At 42.3% G+C, this 25,102-nt stretch overlaps 1 protein-coding gene across 1 annotated transcript in view; it reads right to left on the bottom strand.

Moving 5' to 3' along the window:
* snx21 (sorting nexin family member 21) overlaps positions 1–22,756 on the bottom strand; it is a 60,449-nt gene extending 37,693 nt beyond the window's left edge. Inside the window, exons 1-2 of the mRNA XM_043710161.1 lie at positions 22,277–22,756; positions 21,046–21,308 (exon numbers count right to left, since the gene is read on the bottom strand). Of these exons, the coding sequence (XP_043566096.1) occupies positions 21,046–21,295 (250 nt within the window). The 5' untranslated portion in view covers positions 21,296–21,308; positions 22,277–22,756. The remainder of the gene's footprint in view (positions 1–21,045; positions 21,309–22,276) is intronic.
* Between the last annotated feature and the right edge of the window lie 2,346 nt (positions 22,757–25,102).

The raw sequence follows: 25,102 nt of genomic DNA, 5'->3' as shown, positions 1-25,102 counted from the left end.
GCAGGAAACATGTTTCCACTGATGGGTGAGTGCCGAACCTGAGGACACAGCTTAAAAATACGGGGTAGACTATTTAGGACGGAGATGAGGAGAACTTCTTCACCCAGAGAGTGGTGGCTGTGTGGAATGCTCTGCCCCAGAGGGCAGTGGAGGCTCAGTCTCTGGATTCATTTAAGGAAGAGTTGGATAGAGCTCTCAAAGATGGTGGAATCAAGGGTTATGGAGATAAGGTAGGAACAGGATACTGATTAGGAATGATCAGCCATGATTATATTGAATGGCGGTGCAGGCTCGAAGGGCTGAATGGCCTACTCCTGCACCTATTGTCTATTTGATTATTACTCAAAATCAATTGAAATGACAAGAGTCATTCAACCACAGAAGAATCAGTGATCTGAGCATGAAAAAAATCTTGCTAATATACAGTTCTCAGAAGAATTAATATTGGACAAAGTCTTCAATTTGTAGGAAGTTCACTTCAATTTGTAGGAAGGCATTGAGCAACTGTGAAGTTCTCCACTCTATCTTTTAATTGAACAACAAGGAAGTCAAGAGAGTTACAGACTGACACCATTCAATTCTGGCTGCTCAACAGTGAAATTATTAAATGCAGAGGAGTTTAAAACTGGATTTACCAGATCTAGAATACAACCTCAAGCCAAGCATAACCTCTCAAGATTAAGACGGTGTATAACAATTTAACAAAAGCTAGACAAGAGAAAATAATAATGGTAATATTGATGAGAAAAGGAATAATGTTATTAATCACTACAAAAAATTTGTAAGTAAAAGCAAAGTATTGCAATAAGATAGACCAAACAGAGATCAGTCTGGAGAAGATATGGTATTGAGATTCATGAAAATTATAACAATATCACTTATGTCATAACATCAGTGAAGAAGACATCAGTCTAGAATGAGCTTGTGAAGAGACAGAGGTCTTAGACACCGCACTAGAAACTGCATTTGAGAAACTTCTATGAATAATCAGACTGTTTCCATGCATTAGGAGTTGAAATGCCTACCTTTAGGTAAAAAGGAGGTGCCAACATCAGGAACAGTGTTAACTTTGAAAATCAAGTCAAGAAACAATTTGCATTCATAAACTACTATTAATTGCAGGTGTGATCAAAAAAATGAACTGACTAGGCCAGATTACCAGATTAAAAGGAGTCACTGTTAGGTAAGCAAATACAATAACCAATTTGAACACATTATCCACAAACACCTTACTGCATTATTGAATGGCTGGATCTTTTGTTTTCATTGAAAATAAAATTTTGGCCAGGATTCCTTCTTCAAATCATGTTGTGGGATCAGTCACAACCATCCATGCAAGCAGGGAGGACCTCATTTTAGTAACTCATATGAAAAAGGGACTGCTGACAGAGCAGCATTTGCTCAAACGTGATTCTGTTAGTCAGAATGTGTGCTTGAACCCACAGCCATTAAACTTGGAGGCAATGGAGTTACCAATCGAATCAAACACTTGAAACCACAAATCATACAAAAAGTGAACAGTCTAATTGTGAAACATTCATGACAATCAAAAACCTAAAATGCAAATGATTACTTGAAAGGAATCATATCTTATGCTAATATGTGAGAGAAAAACAGTTTAATAGCAAGAATAGTTTGATAAATGCCTGTAAGGTAATTTACAGATAGTTAGCTTTGTTTGTAGAAAGAAAAGTTAGTATATTCCACTAAAATATAGATCTTTCCTTCATTCAAGAGACCATTTCTGCAATTACAAAGAAACTTACATTTTAAGCTATAGATGTGTTTTTAGGAAGTACTTTTTCTTCAATCAAAGGGAATGTAATACAAATTGTCCTCATTTGCCTAAACTCCCATCTTGTCAACAACGCACAACCAGAGAACATAATTCAGTCTCATGAAGATTAGTCGACTTCCTCCTTTGCTGCAAGACTTCCTCCTTTTCTGAGGAAAGCGTGCATCCCACTGCCAAACATTGGGTGGAACTGGACGTATCTATACTACTTTGTAAAAAAGCAGCCATGGGCTGCAGAGCACAAAACCCTGTAATACTTCACTTCTTAACCACTGTTGATGTTATCTCGCTTCCGCTTTCTGCAAAGAGCAGTACCAAAACTGAAAATTCTAGTTTAGCTGCAACCATTGGTCATGGCTATAAATAAAATGTTTTGCAACAAATCAAAGCAAAAAATTCCGTTCATGAAATAATTCTGCAGAAGCTGGAATCCTGTCACCAAATCACCCTTTATTTACACGTGGTAAGTCCTTGACACTGATCCAGATTCCTCAGAGCCAGGTCTCAGAGTCAACACAACCTCTGACACTCCGGTTTCTCTGTCAGCCTGGGATCCCTGATTGGACCAGATTTGCAGCCCCTTTCAGAGTAATCATATTGTATGAGGGCCACTTGGCTCGTTACAATCTCTACATCTACAACCAAACCAAGCTGTTGGTCATGAACCTTCAATTTTTTTAAAACAGATTATTTTCTTTCCCTTCCTGAACTCATTGTCCCACGCTGGGATACCATTCCAGAGACAAACCTCATTCTCTATGTCCTGCCCAGCAACTATGCATGAGATTAAACTTTAAGTTTCAACAAGCTGTCTTAAGCTTTTATTTTCACTTTCCCTGCTCTATTGGTTTTACTCTGGATATCAATAACCCAAGGCAGTCCTCAGAAAGGAATATACTCAATCTCCCTAATTAAAGCGAAGTTCACTGCAAAAATAATCTACACAAATCTTACCCATACAATGCTTAAAATCACAAGTGAACCCTTGTATATGGATTTGTCGGAACATCAGACAGAACAGATCCACTCCTTCTCAGCTTTTAGTCATTGATAAATCAACCTCTTCCAGAAGGTAGCTAAACTTTTCTTTGAGGCAAGCTGGTTTATACTCTTTCCATAAAAAGAAACTTTGCATCTTGACATTGTCCAGTCTCCAGCATATGATCAATTTGACCACTGGCAAACATCACAAACATGTCATGTTTTCCACATCAGTTTGTTCAATTAACTCATTAACATTTGCTCATGGAAAAATGCTCATACCTTGATGAACTTTGACATAAAACTTGGCTTGCTTTTGTTGTTGACCACTTTTATGTTATCCAATCAACTGTATGATATTTACATGGTACAGTTCCATAACAATCACAAATTGAGTTGATAAGTACAGATAGTTCTTGTATAAAGTGTGTTTCAGCAGCATGATTTGGCTGTAACATTGCTGAAGAATTATGGAATGGAATTTTTGAGAACGCTTACTTCTGTTCGCAATAGCCCGATTCTAGCAACAATTATTTTGCATGCTTTGTTCTGCACATGCTCTGATGTCAGCTGCCGTCAGAGCATGTGAGAGGTACCATACATTGAGTAGCTTCATCTCAAAAATTAGACTAATGAATGTTCATTGCTGTCCCTCTGAGAGGAGAATATTCTTGAGGGGCAAGTGGAAGCTGAAGTCCAGGATACAACACCATGAGAGTTTTCCACTTCTCTTTCCTCTTCTACACGGAGGGAAATTGAAAGGCAGTTGCAGCTCTTAAAGGACTATGATTACAACCCAGAATGCAGCAGGGTAGCAGTTTGTTCAATAAGATACCATCTGGCACCTTATGAACAGCTTCTTCAAGACAGACGATAAAGGGCAAAGCAGCAAAAACTGGATGTCTTTTTTTAAACCAAACCCCAAGAAACAGTCAGAAGACCATGAAACACAGCTATCCACTTCTGCAACCCCAACTGCACCCGAAGGTGGTGATGATGACCGTCTCTTCCTGCATTAACAATATTTTTTGAATGTAATGTGTTACATTTACTTTTGTTAATAAATATGATTTAAACCTTCATTCAGGCTGTCTATACTTTGTGTCGGCTTTTGGGTGATTTTTGAGCGATCATGAGTGACGCTTTTTCCTGCTTTGCCTCTAACCCCACTTTTCCCATAGACCCCATTTTATTCACTTAAGTGGTTTTCTGTTAAGCAAGGTTTCATTGCAATGCAACTATGGCATTATAGGAGAACTACCTGTAGTCCACATTATCACAAGTTCCCTCTAATTTTCTTAATGGCTACACAGGCAAAGGTCAATTGGCATGCATGACAAAGATTATAGGGAATGTTGAATAGCACATCTGATTCAGTTTCTGTTTTAAACAAAACTTCAACCTTTTCCAGAGTTACTGTGACAGTTCAGTCCTTTACTGCTGACTCATAACGATTCAATCTAAACACACACACATTCCTTCAGCCTAACACAAACATTTTAAAAACCGGTGTCTTTTCTAATCATTATATCATCACCATGTTTCAGATGGTTTCTCCTTCTCATTTCATTCAACTTAATTTCAACTAAAATTTAAGTTAATATCAGAAAGATGCTGTGAAACTTGAAAGAGTTCAGAAAACATTTCAAGGATATTGCTAGGGTTGGAGGATTTGAAATACAGGAAGAGGTTGAATAGGCTGGGGTTGTTTTCCCTGGAGCGTCGGAGGCTGAGGGGGTGACCTTATGGAGGTTTATAAAATCATGAGGGGCATGGACAGGATAAATAGACAAAGTCTTTTCCCTGGGGGTGGGGGAGTCCAGAACGAGAGAGCATAGATTTAGGGTGAGTGGGGAAAGATATAAAAGAGACCTAAGGGGCAACCTTTACATGCAGAGAGTGGTATGTGTTTGGAATGAGCTCCCAGAGAACCTACTGGTAGAGGTCAGTACAACTGAATCATTTGAAAGGCATCTGGATGGGTAAATGATTAGGAAGTGTTTGGAGGCATATGGGCTGGGTGCTGGCAAATGGGACTAGATTAGGTCGGGATATCTGGTCAGCATGGACGAGTTGGACCAAAGTGTATGTTTCCGTGCCGTACATCTCTATGACGCTCTGACCTACATGGTTGAATTCTGGAGGAGGAAAGAATCATAATTGAGATCAGTACTGCTCTCTCTGATGCTGCGTTCTCTCTAATTTTCCTTCTCTTCTGCACAGATAGTGGAGGTCTGGGCACAACAGTGAATTCTGAAACCATAAGTCAAAAAGTGTCAGCATGCTAATCAATGATCAAGGTTCAGAGGGACATGGGCCAAATGCAGGCAAGTGAGACTAGTTTAGTTTGGAAAACTGGCTGATCAAATACTTCAATGACTTTTACCCATACTATTCACTTAACTCTTCAATTTTGGGTTATGTATGATGCAATAAATCTCTTAACGTTAAACATAATCAAAGACTCAGTTTGTACAGTGCTCTGGGCTACAGAGTTCCAAAGAATCACAATCCCCTGGCAAAAACGCTATTGCTCATTTTAGTCCCAAATGACATGTCCTTAATATTAAATTGTATGGCCTGGTTTTACATTCCCAATCAGGGGAAACATCTTACTTGCATTTATTCTGTTGATCCCTTTAAGTAGTTGGTAGGTTTCAATGAGATCACCTCTCATTATTCGAAATGTTAGAGAATAAGTGCCCAGTTTGCTCAATCTGTCTTCATAGGACAGTCCTATCCATCCTGAGAACAAATCTGGTGAACCTTTCTTGCACACTCTCTATGGTAACAATATCTTTACTGAGATAAAGAGACCAAAACTGCACACAGGACTCCAGATGTGTTCTAACCAAGCTTCTTTATATTTGAAATATATACTTCAACAAGGATCACCATTGTACAACCAAGAGTAGGAACTCTCTCATTTAGATAGACAGGCCAAATACTTTGCTCCATTAGATGTTTTGACAGAGATTGTTCAACAAATCAGTGACCCACTAAGAAAATATGCTCACCTACAGCATTCAGGTGCCTCCTGTATATATTCACTGAGCCACTGCAATGCCGCATAATGACTTAATGTGATTGTTTACTATCATAGTCATACAGCATGGAAACAAATCCTTCCGTCCAACTCGTCTACGCCGACCTCATTCCCAAACTAAACTAGTCCTACTTGCCTGCATTTGGCACATATCCCTATAAACCTTCCCAATGCCTGTACCTGTCCAAATGTTTTATAGATGTTCTAACTGTACCTATATCTACAACTTCCTCTGGCAGTTCATTCCACACACTAATGGGCAGCACGGTGGTACAGTAGTTAGCAGTGCTGCCTCACAGCGCCAGAGACCCGGGTTCAATTCCCCCCTCAGGCAACTGTCTGTGTGGAGTTTGCACATTCTCCCAGTGTCTGTGTGGGTTTCCTCCAGGTACTCCGGTTTCCTCCCAGAGTCCAAAAATGTGCAGGTTAGGTGAATTGGCCATGCTAAATTGCCTGTAGTGTTGGGTGAAGGGGTAAATGCAGAGGAATGGGTCTGGGTGGGTTGCTCTTCGGAGGGTCGGTGTGGACTTGTTGGGCGGAAGGGCCTGTTTCCACACTAAGTAATTAAAAAAAAAACAACTAGTTGCAGACTCCCTGATCATTTGTACAAGTGCATTAATTGGGGAATAAAAAAAAATTTAAGTACGCCATTTTTCTTACTCTGCCCTGGTGAAGATGAACTTCTTGTCTGTATGGAGAAAAAAAAAGGAACTCTAATCTCCTTCCCTCATTTTCTCTTAATCCTGAGATCAAATAAAAATTCTTACAGATAGTATAGATGTACAAGTTTGCAGATAACACCAAAATTGGAAGTGTAGTGGACAGCGAAGAAGGTTACCTCAGAATACAATAGGATCTTGATCAGATGGGCCAACGGGCTGAGGAGTAGCAGATGGAGTTTAATTTAGATAAATTCGATGTGCCACATTTTGGGAAAGCAAATCTTAGCAGGACTTATACACTTAATGGCAAGGTCCCAGGGAGTGTTGCTAAACAAAGAGACCTTGGAGTGCTGGTTCACAGCTCTTTGAAAGTAGAGTCGCAGGTAGATAGGATAGTGAAGGCGGTGTTTGGTATGCTTTCCTTTATTGATCAGAGTATTGAGTACATGAGTTGGGAGGTCATGTTGCAACTGTACAGAACATTGGTTAAGCCACTTCTGGAATATTGCGTCCAATTCTGGTCTCCTTCCTATCAGAAGGATGTTGTGAAACTTGGAAGGGTTCAGAAAAGACTCACAAGGATGTTGCCAGGGTTGGAGGATTTGAACTATAGGGAAAGGCTGAATAGGCTGGGGCTGTTTTCCCTGGAGCGCCAGAGGCTGAGGGTGTGACCTTATAGAGGTTTTTAAAATCATAAGGGGCATGGATAGGATAAATAGACAAGGTTTTTTTCCCTGGGGTCGGGGAGTCCAGAATTAGAGGGCATAAGTTTAGGGTGAATGGGGAAAGATATAAAAGAGACCCAAGGGGCAACTTTCTCACGCAGAGGGTGGTGGTGCGTGGAATGAGCTGCCAGAGGAAGTGGTGGAGGCTTGTACAACTGCAACATTTAAAAGGCATCTGGATGGATACATGAAGAGGAAGGGTTTGGAGGGATATGGGGCCGAGTGCTGGCAGGTGGGAGTAGATTGGGTTGGGATATCTGGTTGGCATAGACAAGCTGGACTGAAGGGTCTGTTTCTGTGCTGTACATCTCTATGACTTCAGTGAATCCTTGCAGAAGTGGAGAAAAAAAACAAAAAAATTGAAGGAGGAGGAAGAAACACATATCATCAGTGATTTCGAATTGTTTGGCCCATTTGGTTCTCAAGCCTGATCATTTTGGAGCCAGACACATATGATTTATTTACAAGATTATTGAAATATTGTTCCAAGACCTTTCACAATCTTCTGGAAATACAGGCAAGATCTTTGTTTGAATATTTACTCAAAAAAAATTGATCCTGCAACAATGCAGCACTTCCTCACTCCTGCATTAAAGTGTAAAATTAAATGCAAGACCGTGGAGTGGATTTTTAACGCAAAATTAAGAATGCAGATACCACCCGATAAACATACATCAGAAGTTTATTCAAAATATATTTTTGCCCATAACAACCAGAACGTTGTTTCACCAAGAATCCATTACAAAACAAACTACAACCGATAGCATGTGCATCTATATACAAGTTAAAAGCATGATGGAATTCTCTTCATTTTCCTGGATGGGTACAGTCTCAAACACCAGAATCAATTGTATAGCATAGTTGCAATATGTGCTGCAGAAACTGGTTAAAGGATCTTCAACACCAACTCCCAAATCTAAAAACAGGTAGACAGGTTGGTGAAGAAGGCACACTTATTCTCACTGCTCAGACCACCAGAGTATAAAAGTTGGGACATCATGTACAGAACTTTGATGAGGCCACTGTTGGAGTACTGTGTCCAGTTCTGGTCACCCTGCTATAGGAAGGATATTATTAAATTGGAGAGGGTTCAGAAAAGATTTAGCAGGATGTTGCCAGGACTGGAAGGTTTGAGTTATGAAGGAGAGGCTGGGACTTTCTTCACTGGTGCATAGGAGGCTAAGGGATGACTTTGTAGAGAGTTGTAAAATCATTAGGGGCATAGATAAGGTAAATAGCAAAATGTCTTTTCCCTAGGGTGGGGGGGTTAAAACCTACAGGGCGTAATTTAAGGAGAGTGGAGAAAGATTTAAAAGGGACCGGAGGGGTAACCTTTTCACACAGAGGATGGTTCAATGTGGAATGAACTGCCAGAGGAAGTGGTAGATGCAGGTACAGTTACAACATTTAAAAGACATTTGGAGAAATAGATGAATGGGAAAAGTTTGGAGGAATATGGAGAAAGTGAGAATTGCAGATACTGGAGATCAGAGTCGAAGAGAGTGATGCTGGTAAAGCACAGCCAGTCAGGCAGCAACCGAGGAGCAGGAGAGTCGATGTTTCAGGCATAAGCCCTTCATCAGCCCTCCATCATGCCCTAAACATCAATTCTCCTGCTCCTCGGATGCTGCCTGACCAGTTGTGCTTTTCCAGCACCACTCTCTTCGACTTGGAGGGATATGGGCCAAACAAAGGCAAATGGAACTAATTTAGTTTGGGAAACTTGTTCAGAATGGACAAGTTAGACCGAAGGGTCTGCTTCCGTCCTGTATGACTCTACAACTTCACAAAGCACAAAACTTACAGGTGAAAGGAAACATTGTTACCTCCAAGTTCCCCTTGCAATACAACACAATCCTGACTTAGGCAGATAATCAAATAGATTCAATTCCTGGAACTCCTTATGCTTGAATCTTCACCACAAAGACTGAAACAGTGCAAGGCAGCAGCTGATTCCTACTTTCAAGGGAAGCTAGGAATGGCAAATAAATGTTGGCCTTGCCAGAGATGTGTTAATCATGGGAATGATGTTTTAAAACAGTAATAATTTATGGAGCTTCTTTGACTATACCTTTAGAATCTGTGACTTTTATGACCTCAAAGAGCAAGAGAAGCAGATATGAGAACCATGTTCCATTTTCTTTCTAAAATACACCATTCTGACTTACAACTACATCACAGTTCTTGTGTTTCTGGCTCAAAATGCTGGTATGCCGTTCCCAGTAGCACTGTGGATTCAACTACACCACTAATCTGCCGTGGTTCAAGGAAACAGCTTACCATCAAACTGCTCCAGAACAATAAGAGATAGGTAATAAACACGGGGTCTCACCAGACTTATCCACATTACAAATAATGCAAATTTGACGTCTGCACAGCAATCCACATTTGTGGCAAGTTAAATATTTCCTCATTTGGAGTTAAAACTTACCATAACAGACAAATCTACTCCTTGAATGTGAGCCGATCAAGGATAATTCTGTCTCTCTTGTTTAGCTTCAAATTAGTCAAAGTCTTTCTACGAAAACTCCTATTGATATCCTGTTCAAGCTTATATGACTGTCAATTGGTAAAAATAGATAGTTTATTTTAAATCTCCAAAAGGAAACTACAGAACACAAATTTAGTCTATTTTTCCGTAGATAAAATCCACAACGACCCTCATGCACTTTAGAATTGTGTTCCATTGCCAACCAGTTACATTTTCTCTTTGTCAGTAAACATCTTGAATTCTTCAGTCGAGGACAAAACAGGTTATTAGTGTAAACTTGATCAATAGGCTGCATTTAAACCTAGATTCTGTGTTCAAGCCCCAACCTGCTCCTCCACGAATGGAACCTTGGTCAGCAACACAGTATAGTTTTAAGGTGCCAGGTATTGATGGAGGTGACATATTAGAGTCAGAGTTGTACAGAAACATACCTTTTGGTCCAACTTCTCAGTGCCAACCAGATATTCTAAATTAATTTAGCCCCAATTGCCAGCAATTGATCCAAATCCCTCCAAACCCTTCCTATTCATTTACCCATTCAGATGCCTTTTAATGTTGCAATTGTACCAGCCTCCACCACTTCCTCTGGCTGCTCATTCCATACACATACTAATCTGTGTGAAAATATTGCCGCTTAGGGTCCTTTTATATATTTCCCCTCTCGCCTTAAATCTATGCCCTCTAGTTTGGACTCCCCTACCTTGGGGAACAGATCTTGGCTATTCACCCTATCCATGCCCCTCATGATTTTATAAACCTTTATTAAAGGTTACTCCTCAGCCTCCAATGCTCCAGGGAAAATCGCCTTGTCTATGCAGCTTCTCCCTTTGGCTCAAACCCTCCAACCCTGGCAACATCCTTGTAAATCTTTTCTAAATCCTTTCAAGTTTAACAACATGTTTCTTACAGCAGGGAGACCAGAATTGAATGCAGTATTCCAAAAGGAGCCAAACCAATGTCCTATACAATCACAGCAGGGCATCCCTACTCCTGTACTCAATGCACTGGCCAATAAAGGCAAGTGCATCAAATGCCTTCTTTACTACCCTGTCTACCTGTAACTCAACCTTCAAGGAACTATGAATCTGCACCCCAAGGTCCCCATTAAGTGTATAAGTCCTGCCCTGATTTGCCTTTCCAAAACACATCACCTCACATTTATTTAAATTATACTCCATCTGCCTCTCCTTGGCCCATCTGATCAAGATCCAATTATACTCTGAGATAACCTTCTTCACTATCCACTACACCAAAGTTAGTGCCATCTGCAAAGTTACTAACCATTCCTGCTATATTCACATCCTAATAATTTACATAATGACAAAACACAGTGGATCCAGCACTTACCCTTGTTGCACAATGCTGGTCACAGGCCTCCAGTTAGAAAACAGCCCTCCACCACCACAGTCTCCTACCTTCAAGCCAATTTTGTATTCAAATGGAAAGCTCTCTCTCGAATCCATCTGATCTAACCTTGTAATCTTGTTGAATACCTTGCTGAAGTTCATTCAGATGTTACATCGAAGCCTATTCTGGTAGTTCTGGTGAATGTTAAAGGTCCCGTAAAGAACAACAATTCTCTAGTGTCCAAAAAAACTTTTCTTTCTTGATTAATACCAAAGGTAGATTGGTTATTCATCTAATTTGCTATCTGTAGAAGCATGCCACACAAAAACTAGTTATGTCAGAATATCTGCACATCTAAGAAAGCTATATAGAACATAGAACATAGAAGAATACAGCGCAGTACAGGCCGTTCGGCCCTCGATGTTGCGCCGATCCAAGCCCACCTAACCTACACTAGCCCACTATCCTCCATATGCCTATCCAATGCCCACTTAAATGCCCATAATGAGGGAGAGTCCACCACTGCTACTGGCAGGGCATTCCATGAACTCACGACTCGCTGAGTAAAGAACCTATCCCTAACATCGGTTCTATACCTACCCCCCCATTAATTTAAAGCTATGCCCCCTTGTAATAGCTGACTCCATACGTGGAAAAATATGTAAATGATTTTTTAAAATGAACCTAAACATTCAAAGTGGTCACTGTTATTGTGCATCAATTTTCAGATCCAATCGAGAAGCTACAAGACAGTATTTACAAAAGATGTTAATAACCCTTCTACATGACATTCCTCATTCATACCACTGTGGCAAATTAATTCATGGCAACTTTACCGTGTTCAAGATTAAAACTGGCTACAATCTGTGCAGGGCAGAGTAATCATCTGCTCATAAATCAGAAATTGACACATCTAATAAAAACATTTGGATAATCTATATTTTGCAATGTGTTTTTCTCTCCTTCCAAATCTTTCTCCCATGTGTGATCCTCAACCAGACAGGATGCAGGTGCTCTTCATCACTGATGTTTCAGGTCCTGTTATGGAGTGGGAGAAGACTGTTTGGAGCATCAGCCTCTTTACTCTCTGATTTTTTTATTTCCCATGGTCTATTCTATTCTCCAATCATGGGGATTCCATGAAATTGTTTGCGGAAAGGTTGGAGAATATTCATCCCTCAACCAACACTATTAAGGTACATTGGATCTCATTGCTGTATGTGGGATCATGCTTACCTTTTCCTATATTACAGTACGGATCACACTTCAAAACTAATTCACTGGCTGTACCAACTCAAGATCATGAGGGGTGTTGTTTAAATTCAAGCTCTTCCTTGTAGATTAGATGATGGAAATCCACTGGAGAATACCACACATTATTTATAATCTCACATAAGTATCACTGCATAATCTGAGGTTTATCAGAGAAATATGTGGCAGATTATTTTGTTTATCAATCTCTGGCAAAGATGTTACTGGCCTCAGACCTGCAGGATGAACATCAGTCACTGACATTAAGCAAGTTACAAATGCTGAAAGGAAAAAAAGTAACCGTGTGTTAAAAAGATGTAAACAATTGACAATAAATGCTCTGGATTAAATTGTTTGTTGTCTGTATATACTAATTATGCATTAATTATTTTGGCAATTCCATACTCTGTAAATAAGGACTAAAGCCATTAAGCCATCGCCAGCAATATTTGCATTTGGTGATAAGAAGATAAAAAACTGACTTACTGAACATAATTGTGTTCATTTTAAAAAACAGGAAATCAAAGTATAAAATCCTTTCTGTCCTTTTGACCGTGCACCTTTTAGCTAAGTGTCGAAAGAAGAATCCTGCTCTCGGATTTATATGTCAGTTAATAAGACCAAAATGTATCGATGCAGAAACAGGCTATCTAGCCCAGTGAGTCTTCCTTGCTATTCAACGAGATCATGGCCGATCTGGTGATCTTCAACTCCAGTTTCTACCTTTTCCATTCCTTCACTAAATAAAAATTTGTCGGTTTCAGCTTTGAATATATTTATCAATCCAGTCCTCTGTGGGAAAAGAAGTTCACAAATTCACGACAGTCAGAAAATAACTTTGTCCTCATCACTGTCTTAACAGGTAAACTCCTTATTGTGAGATTATGCCATCTGGTCCCAGACTCTCCAACAAGGGGAAACAACTTACTCAATCTCTCCACAAAAGATAGTTCCTTCATACCGAGGATTAGCCTGGTGAACCTTCTCTGGACTGCCTCCAATGCCGCTCTATCTTTCCTCAGGCAAGTATTACAGCTGTGGTATGATAGGTACTTCTATAGATTTAGAAATACTTCCTTATTTTTATATTCCATTGCCTTTGAGCTAAAGGTCAACATTTCAGTTGCCATCCCTATTATCCAATGAAATTGGATGCTGGCTTTTTCAGATTTATGCACCAGGTCTCCTAAATCTCTCAGTGCTGTAGCTGTAGCTTACTACAGTCCTTTGTCATTTAAATAATATTCAGCTTCTGAATTCTACCTGACAAAGTACACAGTTTCACATTTTCCCAGATTATATTCAATATGCTAGCTTTTGTCCACTCACTTAATCTCTCTACACTCTATGCCATTCTCACTACTTGGCTTCTCACCTTTTTTTGGGTCATATTCAAAACTGGCAAAAGTATATTCACTTTCTTGTATATATACTCAAATAAATGGGACTCTAGCACTGATCTGTGTGGCATTCCACTAATTACAGGTTGCAATCTGAAAATGCTTCCTTTACCCCAACTTTATTGTCTATTAGTTAGCCAATCATCTATCCATAATAGTATACTAACTCCAACTCTGTGGGCACTTAATGAAGCAACTTAACATGTGGCACTTTATCAAATGCCTTCTGAAAATCTATATATATATATTACATCCACTGCTTCCGTTTTATCTATCCTGTTTGTTACTCCCTTAAAGAAGTGCTATAAATTTGTGAAGCTTTGTTGACAGTGTTTGATCATATTTTGCATTTCTAAATTCTCTGCTATTACATCCTTCACAACGAGCTACAGCTGATCAAGTTTGAACATCAGATACAGGTCCATTTGCCTAAAGAATGGAAACTTAAAAGTTCAAAAACTTTTAGGATGTTTCAAGGAAAATATTTCATAATGTTAATGCTAAGCAGGCAGTCAGCTGGTATCTCATTATTTCACCAGCTGACAGAAATTGGCTGGGCAATGGAGAGACTTACCTTGAAAGTTGGGGCTGCAATTGAGGAGATCCATAGGGAGATTCGTGCCCAGGTCCAACTTATCGCATCCATGCTGCAGAAGCATGAGCAGGAGATCTAGGGTCTTGGGGAGAGGCTGGAGGAGGTAGAGGGTCGAACTAAGGCATAAGAAGCTGCAATGGAGTCCTCATCCAATCGGATCCAGGTGCTGGAGCGAGAGGTGCGGGCCTTGCAAGACCATAACGACGACCTTGAAAATTGAGGTCGGAGGATAAATCTCCAAATTGTCGGGCTCCCTAAAGGTGAGGAAAGTGAGCAGGCAGTCAGCTTCTTTGAAAGCTGGCTGCCAAAGTTTTTGGGCCTTCACATCGAGTCCAGCAGGCTGCAGATTGAAAGGGCTTATCGGGTTACAGTGCACAGGTCAGGCCCAGTGCAGCGCCCCCGCCCGGTCCTAGTGCATTTCCACTCATATGAGGACTAGCAAAAAGTGATAGAAGCTTCTAGATTACTGGGAAATGATCCACAGGCACTGCTGTACAAGGGGTCAAAAATCATGTTTTTCCAGGACTTCTCTGCAGTTGTAATTCGAAAGGGCAAGTCCTTTGATGGGGTTAAAAAGAGGCTGAGGAACCTGGGCATCCAGTACTCCATGAGATACCCCGCAGTGCTACGTTTCAGCCACAAGGATGCAGTTTATACATTTGACTCAGCGATAGAGCTAAAAACTTTGTGGACACTTTAAAATAGACGGATTGGCCTGAAGAATACGGTTGATGTTTATTGTCTTTTCTATCTTTCCCTATGTTTTCCCTTCCTTTTTTTATTCCTTTCTTCCTCCCTAATAATTTTGTTTTTGGAAAGGGGGGAAAAGACCTTGGAATCAGTTGTTCCTTTTTTTTAATAACTTGATTTTCTGATTAGAAATTTTGTGGATGTTCTTTGTTGTCTCTCCCCCATTTTTTTGTTTGTTTTGTTTCTCTTTTAGTCACAAGTAGGGGTGACACAAAGCCAGGGATGGGTGGAGTGCTCATCCTGACTTTGTCTTTTTTCTGTTGATTGAAGGATCATCTCCTTGGTTTTTTTTTCTGGCCTAAGGCTGGAGCACAATCTGGGTTTGAAGGAGCTGTGAAGGAGGGGATGGGTAGGGTGAGTGCCCCCTATGGGCAGGGGAAGGGGTCTTCCATTCAAGGTTTTATAGTTGGTTTTCTTCGTAGTAATAGTTATTTATAGTTATGATAGAGTAGTTTTTGTATATATAGTTCTTCGAATCTAGGAGTCTTTATTTACTTAAGCTCGGTGCTTTTTAAGCAGGGTTCTCCCTCCGAGGGGTTCAAGGGTCTCTGAAAGGAGATATGGCTAAGTGTCTTATTAAATGGTGCACCTGGAACATTAAGGGAAGTCATCCATCTGTTAAAAGGAAAAAGGTGCTTTCTAGCCTTAACAGGGAAAGGGTTGATATCGCTTTGTTACAAGACCCCCATCTTGATGATGGGGAACACCTGAAATTATAATGGGGGGGTTATGATTGGGTATTCTTTTCATCCTTTACTACTAAAAGTAGGGAAGTGGCTTATCCAGAAAAATCTTCCATTCACATTATTAAAGCAGGTGATAGATGAGCAGGGACAATTTGTGATGCTTAAGCCCTGATACATAAGGAGGAATACACTATTTTAAACGTCTACTGTGGCACATTATTATAGGGGGGATTTTAATTGTCTTTTGGATCCTTGTGGGCCCCCAACTATTTATTCGCAGACCAAGCAGGTGGTTCACTTATGTGAGGAGTTGGAGCTGGTGGATAGTTGGAGATGTCTTCGCCCTACCGGCAGGAACTTCACCTTATTTTCAAATCCACATAAATGTCACACGAGGATTGACCTCCTTCTGGCTCCCTCAGCCCTTCTGAATTCGATTGTGGGTTTTAAAATTGGAAATATAGCTATCTCTGATCACGCGGCAGTATATTTGGAAGTTAAGGCCAAGAGTGAAGGGCTAGGTTTGCGGCACTGGCATTTGGACCCTTTTCTCCTTAAGGATTCCAAATTTGTGGAATACCTTTTGAAGGAGTTACAGGAATTCTTGACTATCAACTCAGGTATGGCTAGTGTCCATCTATGCTATGGGGGGACTGCTAAGGCCTTTGCTAGGGGATTAGCTATTTCCTATTCGGCTAGCCGGAAATGACAGAAGGAGGAACAGCAGCGTCTACTTGAGACGTGGTTGAAAGCTGCAGAGGTGGCACATTTTGTGCGGCCTTCAGTGATTAAGCCACAGCGAATCACGGCCCTTCGGGCTGCCTTGAATTCAATACTGACACAAAACGCAAAGAACGAACTTGCGTTTGCTAGACAAAGGCTGTTCGAAAGTGGGGATAGAGCAGGAAAGTATTTAGTGTACCTGACTAGGAAAAAGCATGCTCCCCAATCCATTACTGCAATCAGAGACAGAGCCGGGGTTCTTACATACAACGCTAAAAAGATTAATGAGGCTTTTCGGAGCTTTTACTCTGAAGTGTATCGGTCTGAAAGTTGCGAGGACAGGAGAGCTAAACTGGAGACTTTTTTAAGAACCTGGACCTCCCAGGGGTAACATTGGAACAGGCCTCTCTCCTTAATGCCCCCTTGACAGTTCAGGAAAAACAGCAGGCAGCTAGGCAACTTCAGAGTGGGAAAGCGCCCGGCCCTGATGGTCTCCTGGATGAGTTTTATAAGGTGTTTATAGGGATTCTGTCAGGGCCAATGTTGGAAATGTACAGTCACTCCTATATGCATGAATGCCTATCACCATCTTTCAGAGAAGCTAACATTTCCTTAATTCTTAAGAAGGGGAATGTTCCTGAGGATTGTGCCTCATACAGGCCCATCTCTCTATTAAGTTCAAATTTCAAGATCTTGGAACTGAGATTGGAAAGGGCATTGCCCATATTACTAAAAAGGACCAGTCAGGCTTTATAAGGGGCTGTAGGTCCTCTAATAATATTAGGAGGTTGCTGAATATGGTCCAAGTTTATCAGCAACAATCGATTCAGAGGTTTGTGATTTCCTTAGATGCAGAGAGAGCATTTGATTGGGTGGAATGGCCGTATCTTTTTTACGTCTTAGAAAAGTTTGGATTGGGTGGAGTCTTTGCTAAGTGGGTGGACGTTTTATATCTCCACCTTCTGGCTGCTATCATCACCAACGGGGTGAAGTCTGGGAATTTTAGGATTGGTAGGGGTAGTCAGCAAGGCTGCCCCCTCTCACCGTTGCTGTTTACATGATAGAGCCGCTGGCAGAGGCCATTCGATCCTGAAGTGGGATCGAGGGCATACAAGATTACACTGTATGCGGGTGACGTCCTTCTGTTTTTATCGAACCCAATGACCTCCGTACCTAATTTGATACAAAGTGTCAATTCATTTGGGGCTATTTCAGGCTTTGTAAAATTAACTTTGCAAAATCGGAGGCTATGCCTTTGGGGAACCTTAAGAATGTGCCAGAAGTTGAAGGTGGCCCAAGTTCCCTTTTAAGTGGTCCCAGGCAGGGTTCTGATACCTAGGCATTTTTATTACTCCCAAGTTTGACCTGTTATTTCGGATTAACTTTGCTCACCAGCTCGACAATATCAGGCGAGATCTCCAGAGATGGGAGGCTCTTCCAATTTCCTGGCTGGGCCAAATATCTCTCATTAAGATGAGTGTTCTTCCTCATTTGCTTTATCCCATGCATATGCTTCCTAAAATGTTTCCCAGGTCAACGCTGCGGAAGCTTATGGGTCAGTTTGGTTCCTTTGTCTGCCATTGTGGGTGGCCCCCTCATCAAACTTACTAAATTGCAGTTGCCTCAAGAAGGGGGAGGTGTTGATTTCCCAGACATCAGAAGGTATCAATTGAGTTCCCTGCTGTCCTTTGTCTGTGATTGGGTAGTTAACAATCTAAACTCAATGTGGCTGGATGTTGAGGCCTCCCAGGCAGAGTGCCCTCTTACTAACCTATTGTTCATGGATAAGAGGAGGACAGTTATGGACCACTGCCGGAACCCCATTGACATTAGGACAGTCAAGGCATGGAGGGCGATGCGTCAGAGTGAGGGTTGCTTATCCAAGACTTCGCCACTTACACCTATAGTTGGCATGCCAGGGTTCCAACCAGGAATGATGGACTCAGGGTTCAAACTATGGGCAGTGAGAGGAATTTCTAGTTTGGGAGACTTGTTTGAGGGGGAGGTTATGATGTCTTTTGAGCAACTGAGCCGCAAATACGGGTTGCCCAGCAGAGACCTTTTCCATTTTTTTCAGTTTAGGGATTTCATCCAGAAGAAGACTCCGCTTCTCACTAAGCCCTATAAGCCAAAAACAGAGAGGTTGTTGCTGTGTTCCACAAACACCCTTTCGGTTAGTGCCCTCTATTGCCTGCTGGGTGGCAGGACCTGGCAGGATATTAACCAGTTATTGAGGTCTGACAGCAAGAGCTAGGAGTGGAGATTTCTCCTGAAACATGAGAGAACATATGGGAAAATACTCAAAAGATCCCAATCTGTAATAGGACATGCTACGCAATTAAAAGTTCTGCACAGGGCTCATCTGGCGAAGTTTAAAATCATCAGTGTGCACCAAATGTAAAATAAGTGTAGGTCATTGCTTCTAGACATGCCACAGGCTCCATGTTTATTGGAGCACTGTGGCAGGAGAGATAGGGAGGGTATTGAGGACTGTAGTCAAAGTAGACTCGATATCTCTCTCTTAGGTCTCCTGAATTTACCATCTTTAGACCGGCATGGGAAGAAACTATTAAATATTCTTGCGTACTGTGCACGGAAGAATATTCTGATGAATTGGATATGTGAGAACCTGCCGGGCTTGCTGGGATGGCAGAAATTAATTATGGAGCACATTCCCTTGGACTTTTTTTACAAACACTACACAACAGACCATTTTTATAAGACATGGCAGCCTTACTTGAGTTATTTGGATTATTGATTATTTGTTATTTGTCAGTGATCTTAACTAGGGCGTTTGGTTAACCAGGATGGTCAGATTTGTCAAGCCCTGGGCGGGGGGGTGTCTCCTGAATTAATACGGATATATATATATATATATACACACACACACAATGCTCCCGTATTATAGGGTAGGTTAGTAGTTAATAGACAGTAGCTGTACTGTAATTTATGGGTTTTTTTCTTTTTATTATACTAATATTTGTTATTGATTGTATTTTTCAATAATTTTATATGTTTGTAAAGTTAAAAAAATTTGCTAATAAATATATTTACAAAAAACAGGAAGTGCTGACAGCTGAAGGAGCTTGAACAGCAACTGGCATTACTGTTGTGCATCCAATGCGTTACCCTTAGGAGAATTTTAATTATTGATCCAGCTGTTTAGAAGCCATGTCTGTCTCCACCATAATTGTAAATCAATATTTCAATATTTCAGCCTAGTTTACCTGGAAGGAAACTTTTGTTGTCGGTACACACTAGCAATGCAAATCTAACATAACTGAAATTAGACTTCTGCTTTTTTTTAAGAAAGGTTAGCACGAAGGTGTTGTCATTGGACAAACCATCCAGAGCCCCAGGCTCATACACTCATCCACCCATAGCAGATGGTGGAAGTTAAACTCAATTAATAAATCTGGAATATAAAGCTAGTCTCTGTCATGGTAAGTGTGATAATGATCACTGATAAATTCCATTCGTGAATCAGATGGAACTAAGAAAGGAAATCCACCATCGTTACCCAGTCTGGCCCATACGTGATTGCAGACTCTTAGCAATGAGCAATGACCCTTAACTGCTGTCTGAAATGGTTTAACAAACCACTCAGTTCAGGATCAATTCAAGATGGACAGCAAATATTGGTCTTGCCAAGGATGACCACACAACATAAACAAAAAACTAAAAAAAAAACAAGACAATATCACTGTAGATCATTATGCAATGAAAACAGTATACCACAATTTCAAATCAGTAACTTTAGGGGTTACAAATTACCCAATCATTGCTTAAATGGAATGTATATCGAATGGGATCTCTCGGTCAGTAGCAGAATTTGAATGGGTTTTAGTACCACATGTTATGCGAATTGAAGAGCCAGATTAGTAGACATTCTCGTCAGTGAAGCTGGGGTATCTCTGAGCAGAAATAAACAACAATGTGCACCTTCAACCAGATTACAGAAAAGCTGGAACAGCAATATCTTGATTTCAATGTCAAACTACAAATGTGCAAATGCCAGAGTTTTGTGAATTGCTTCAGAGAATTGTAAGCACCAAGCCATTCATTATTCACTCTGCAAAATCAGAGCCAATAGTTCAACCTGCCACTTAGATCAACTGCATCTTCTGAAATAAAACAAAAAAACTGCAGATGCTAAAAATCTGAAACATGAACAGTGAAACTGCTGGAGAAACTCATCAGGTCTGACAGCATCTGCGGAGAGAAAGCAGTTAACATCTCCACTCCAGTGATCCTAAAAAGACTCGGAAAACTTTGTTTTCTCTCCACAAATGCTGCCAGATTTTGCTGAGTTTCTCTAGCAATGTCTGTTTCTGTTGCATCTTCTGAAGCTATATTTTATGCACTATTTCCAATTTTTCTACATTTGAACCCTCTGAAATTACAAAATAGATATTGTCAGAATTTACACCATCAACTATTCTAGTAGTTTCATTCACAGTAGCAAGTTTGAACACAACAAATTAAATATCGATGTAAACCATAAATGTCATATTCTTCAGCAGTAAGAATAACAGTCACATCAAAATTAGAATGTTAAGAATTTATCCTGATATGTTTCAAAGCAATGCTTACCTGTGCATTCCATCCCACCACTTTCAAAACTTTGTAAAAAGTCAGAGTCACTGTTCGCTGCGTCTGCTTGGGTACACTCCTCATCTGCCACATCGACATCTCCAAAACTCAATGTCCCACTCAGGCGTGCTGACAACCCCTCTGTGTCATCATCGAGTTCTGATCTTTCTGGAAAATCTTCCACCGTTTCCTCAGTTGTGTGATGTTTTTTAACCTTCCTTCTAAACTTGTGTAGAATTTTCGAGGCCATGCCACATCATATGCTGAAAATTACATCAGAAACAAAGTAAAACACTGTGTCCAGGTCACTGCTCACACAGTGGGATGGTATGACATAACCCATGCATTAGTAATTCAAACATAAAACACAGGAAAAGGCATTGGCTGGTGAGAAAGGGTATTGTGACATAAAACTCTGGGTGAATATCATACATTCCACTTCACAATTGAAATGTAGTATTGTGTTATCCCAGGAACAATAGCAGTTACAGACCAAAACACTCTGAAAAGACTAGAGTGACATACTGCAGCCTTCTGGACAGGGTTGGGGGGGGGGGGAGGGAGAAGAGAAATCAGTTATGTACAATAGACCCCGACAGAATCAGAATAACATGGCGTACACGTGGGGCGAGAAATTACAGTGATATCATTCAATCCTGGAGGGATCCACAGTGACATGCTGCAGAAATCTCACGAGGTCCCAACAGGAGAACCTGCTTATCAATCAGGAAAGCAGTCCGTTCAGTGCCCAGATTTCACTGGGCTCGGTTGAAGTCAGGGCAATGAGGTGGTAGTTCCAGTGAATAATTAACTTGCCGCCGGAGAGCTTCAATGCTGTGACTCACTGAACCACAAACCCCGTTTGGGAGGGGGTCGCAAGTACCTTATTTGAAAAGAACTAATTTTAGCTGAAAGGAAGACCGCCTCTGGAATGAATTTTCCCGATGAAGAGTTTATGCTCGAAATGTCGACTCTCCTGCTCCTTGGACGCTGCCTGCCCGGCTGTGCTTTCCCAGCAACACACTTTTTTTCTCTCTGAATATTCCCCAGCCTGATTTGTCATCCACGGGTGAACAAACAAAACGACACAAATCCCAAAAGTGGCAGCTTGGAACAGTAAACATAAAACAGCGACTGTCTCCAAACTCAAAAACACATAGCCATGAAGGCAGTAATGTACCTAGAACATGGATATGTCAATCAATTATCATCAAGTAGCCTGGGCTTTTACCTGGTTTTAGATCTCGAGATAGAACTGGCTGCTGAACATGCTTCAGCCAACGAGGCCCTTGAACAGTGAGGGGCTGCTGCAGCCTGGAAGTTGGGAACACACTCAAACTTTACAATGCTAACCCCGCCACACTGTTCGTTGATGGCGTCTCTCGGCTCGTGTTGTAATTGCACAATCCCACACAGTTCTTCCAGGATTCTCAGGATAACCAGAAACAAATGTGGGTTAAGAATCAACAAAGTGCGGGAACTTGCAACAACGCAACTTTTAACTTTATTTGCCTGCACTGGCGCTGAGCTGAGCTGAGCTTTCCCAGTGAGTGCTGAGGGCGGGCCCGTCCACTTCCCGGGAATGGGGCTGTTCCTGAACTCAGTCCCTCCCTGATCCTCCCTTGGTCCGCACTGCCGCCAACTGGTCCGTGGGAGGCAGGGCAGGGCAGGACAGGGAGAGAGGGGGAAATCTCCAGGGAGGCAGACCCCAGCAGAGAATGTGAGGGAGAGAGAAAGGAAGCAAGAGCAGAAGGCACACGAGAGAAAAGCTGCGCGGGTGTAACATGGAGAATTTTAAAACCTTTTTTTTAATTTCAAAAATATACTTTATTCATAAAATACTTTGATGATCTGAACAACTGGACATGCCATACATATGTAAACATTCCATTTGTTTGCATACCGAAAACAGAGTAATCATTCCTATTTACAGGTCGGTACGATTACATTTTTAGCTGAGGCGTCAGCAGAGCCCAAATGACTGCGCAGGCCCTCTGTTCTTCTTTAGGCAGGCAGATGTTACACGGTGGTCTTTCCCCACCGCGCCTTGGCGGCAGCTGCCCCAAGCTTCAGCGCATCCCTCAACACGTAGTCCTGGACCTTGGAATGTGCCAGTCTGCAACACTCAGTCGGGGTCAACTCCTTTAGCTGGAAGATCAGCAGGTTTCGGACCACCCAGAGAGCGTCCTTCACCGAGTTGATGATCCTCCAGGCACAGTTGATGTTCGTCTCGGTGTGTGTCCAGGGGAACAGACCGTAGAGCACGGAGTCCCGCGTCACGGCGCTGCTCGGGACGAACGTCGACAAACACCACTGCATTGCTCTCCAGACTTCCTCTGCATAGGCACATTCCAGAAGGAGGTGTGTGACAGTCTCATCCCCCCCCGCAGCCGCTTCGAGAGCAGCGTGCGGTGCAGCTGAGAGTCTGTGCGTGCATAAAGGATCTCACAGACAGAGCCCGTCTCACCACCAGCCAAGCCATGTCTTTGCAGATTACAAAATTCTGTCAAAGGTAATCGCCAACCGGGTCAGGTCTGCTCTGGGGTCGGTGATTCACCCTGACCAAACCTGTGCTGTGCCGGGCAGGAAGATCACTGAGTCTCGCACTCCTCAGGGATACGATCGCCTACGTGCAGGACAGGGTTGGACACCTGCCTGATCAGCCTGGACCAGGAGAAAGCCTTTGACAGGATATCACACAAGTATATGAGAGATATTCCCTCCAAAATGGGCTTTGGGGAGGGAATCTGCAATTGGATCAGACTGCTCTACACCAACATTGTCAGTGCAGTCTCAATCAACGGGTGGGAATCAGATAGCTTCCCAGTCAGATCTGGAGTCAGGCAGGGCTACCCCCTCTCTCCTGCCTTGTTTGTGTCCTGCATAGAGCCATTTGCCGAGTCCATCAGGAAGGATGCGAGCCTGAGAGGGCTGACTATTCCTGGCAGTGGGGGCCTGCAGGTTAAGGCCTCCCTGTATATGGATGACGTCGCCATTTTCTGCTCGGATCTGCTGCCCGTGCGCAGACTCATGTGCATTTGTGACCAGTTCGAATGGGCCTCGGGGGCCAAGGTAAACCGAGGCAAGAGCGAAGCCATGCTCTTCGGGAACTGGGCCGACCAATCCTCAATCCCCTTCACCATCAGGACCGACCATCTGAAGGTGCTGGGTATTTGGTTCGGAGGGGCTGGGGCGTGCGCCAAGTCTTGGGAGGAGCGTATCAGCAAAGTGAGGCAGAAACTGGGCAGATGGAAGTTACGGTCGCTCTACATCGCGGGAAAAAATCTGGTCATCAGATGTGAGGCACTGTCATTGCTGTTATACATGGCACAGGTCTGGCCTATTCCCACAACCTGTGCCGCTGCAGTCACCCGGGCCATCTTCCAGTTTATATGGAGGTCAAAGATGGACCGGGTCCGAAGGGACTCACTGTATAAAGATCTGGGCAACGGGGGAAAAAATACACCCGATGCCACCCTCACCCTGTTGGCCACCTTTGTGTGTGGCTGCATCAAGCTGTGCGTGGATTCCCGGTACGCAAACACCAAGTGTCACTATGTACTGAGGTTCTACCTGTCCCTGGTGTTGCGAAGGATGGGCCTGGCCTCGTTGCCGCGGAACGCTCCGAGTAGTTGGACTGTTCCGTATCACCTGTCCTTCGTGGAGAAGTTTATGAAGAAAAACACCTTTGACCACAAGTCCATTAGGAAGTGGTCAGCACGTAGTGTCCTTGAGACCCTTCGGGAAAAGGAGAGGGCGGATCCTATCGAGCGGTTCCCTGAGCAGACTGTCAAAGCCATTTGGCAGAATGCCTCATCGCCAGAACTTTCCAACAAGCAGGCAGTACACGTCCACTGCTTCAAACCTGCAGCACTCCAGCAAAATCTTCTTCACGAACACCGTCCGATCGATCGGTGTGTGCTCCTCTACCTTCTTCACAGTCACCCTGACTGGCCAGGGCTGCTGAGGCCACAGCTCTGAGGTTGGCTGGTGCCTGAATTGGCATTAGGCCGAAGCCAGCATAAAGATCCAGATTTTGCTGGAGTGCTGTGGGTTC

Source organism: Chiloscyllium plagiosum, chromosome 20, assembly GCF_004010195.1.
Source record: "Chiloscyllium plagiosum isolate BGI_BamShark_2017 chromosome 20, ASM401019v2, whole genome shotgun sequence".
NCBI lineage: Eukaryota > Metazoa > Chordata > Chondrichthyes > Orectolobiformes > Hemiscylliidae > Chiloscyllium > Chiloscyllium plagiosum.
This window is presented reverse-complemented; position numbering and strand designations above follow the sequence as displayed.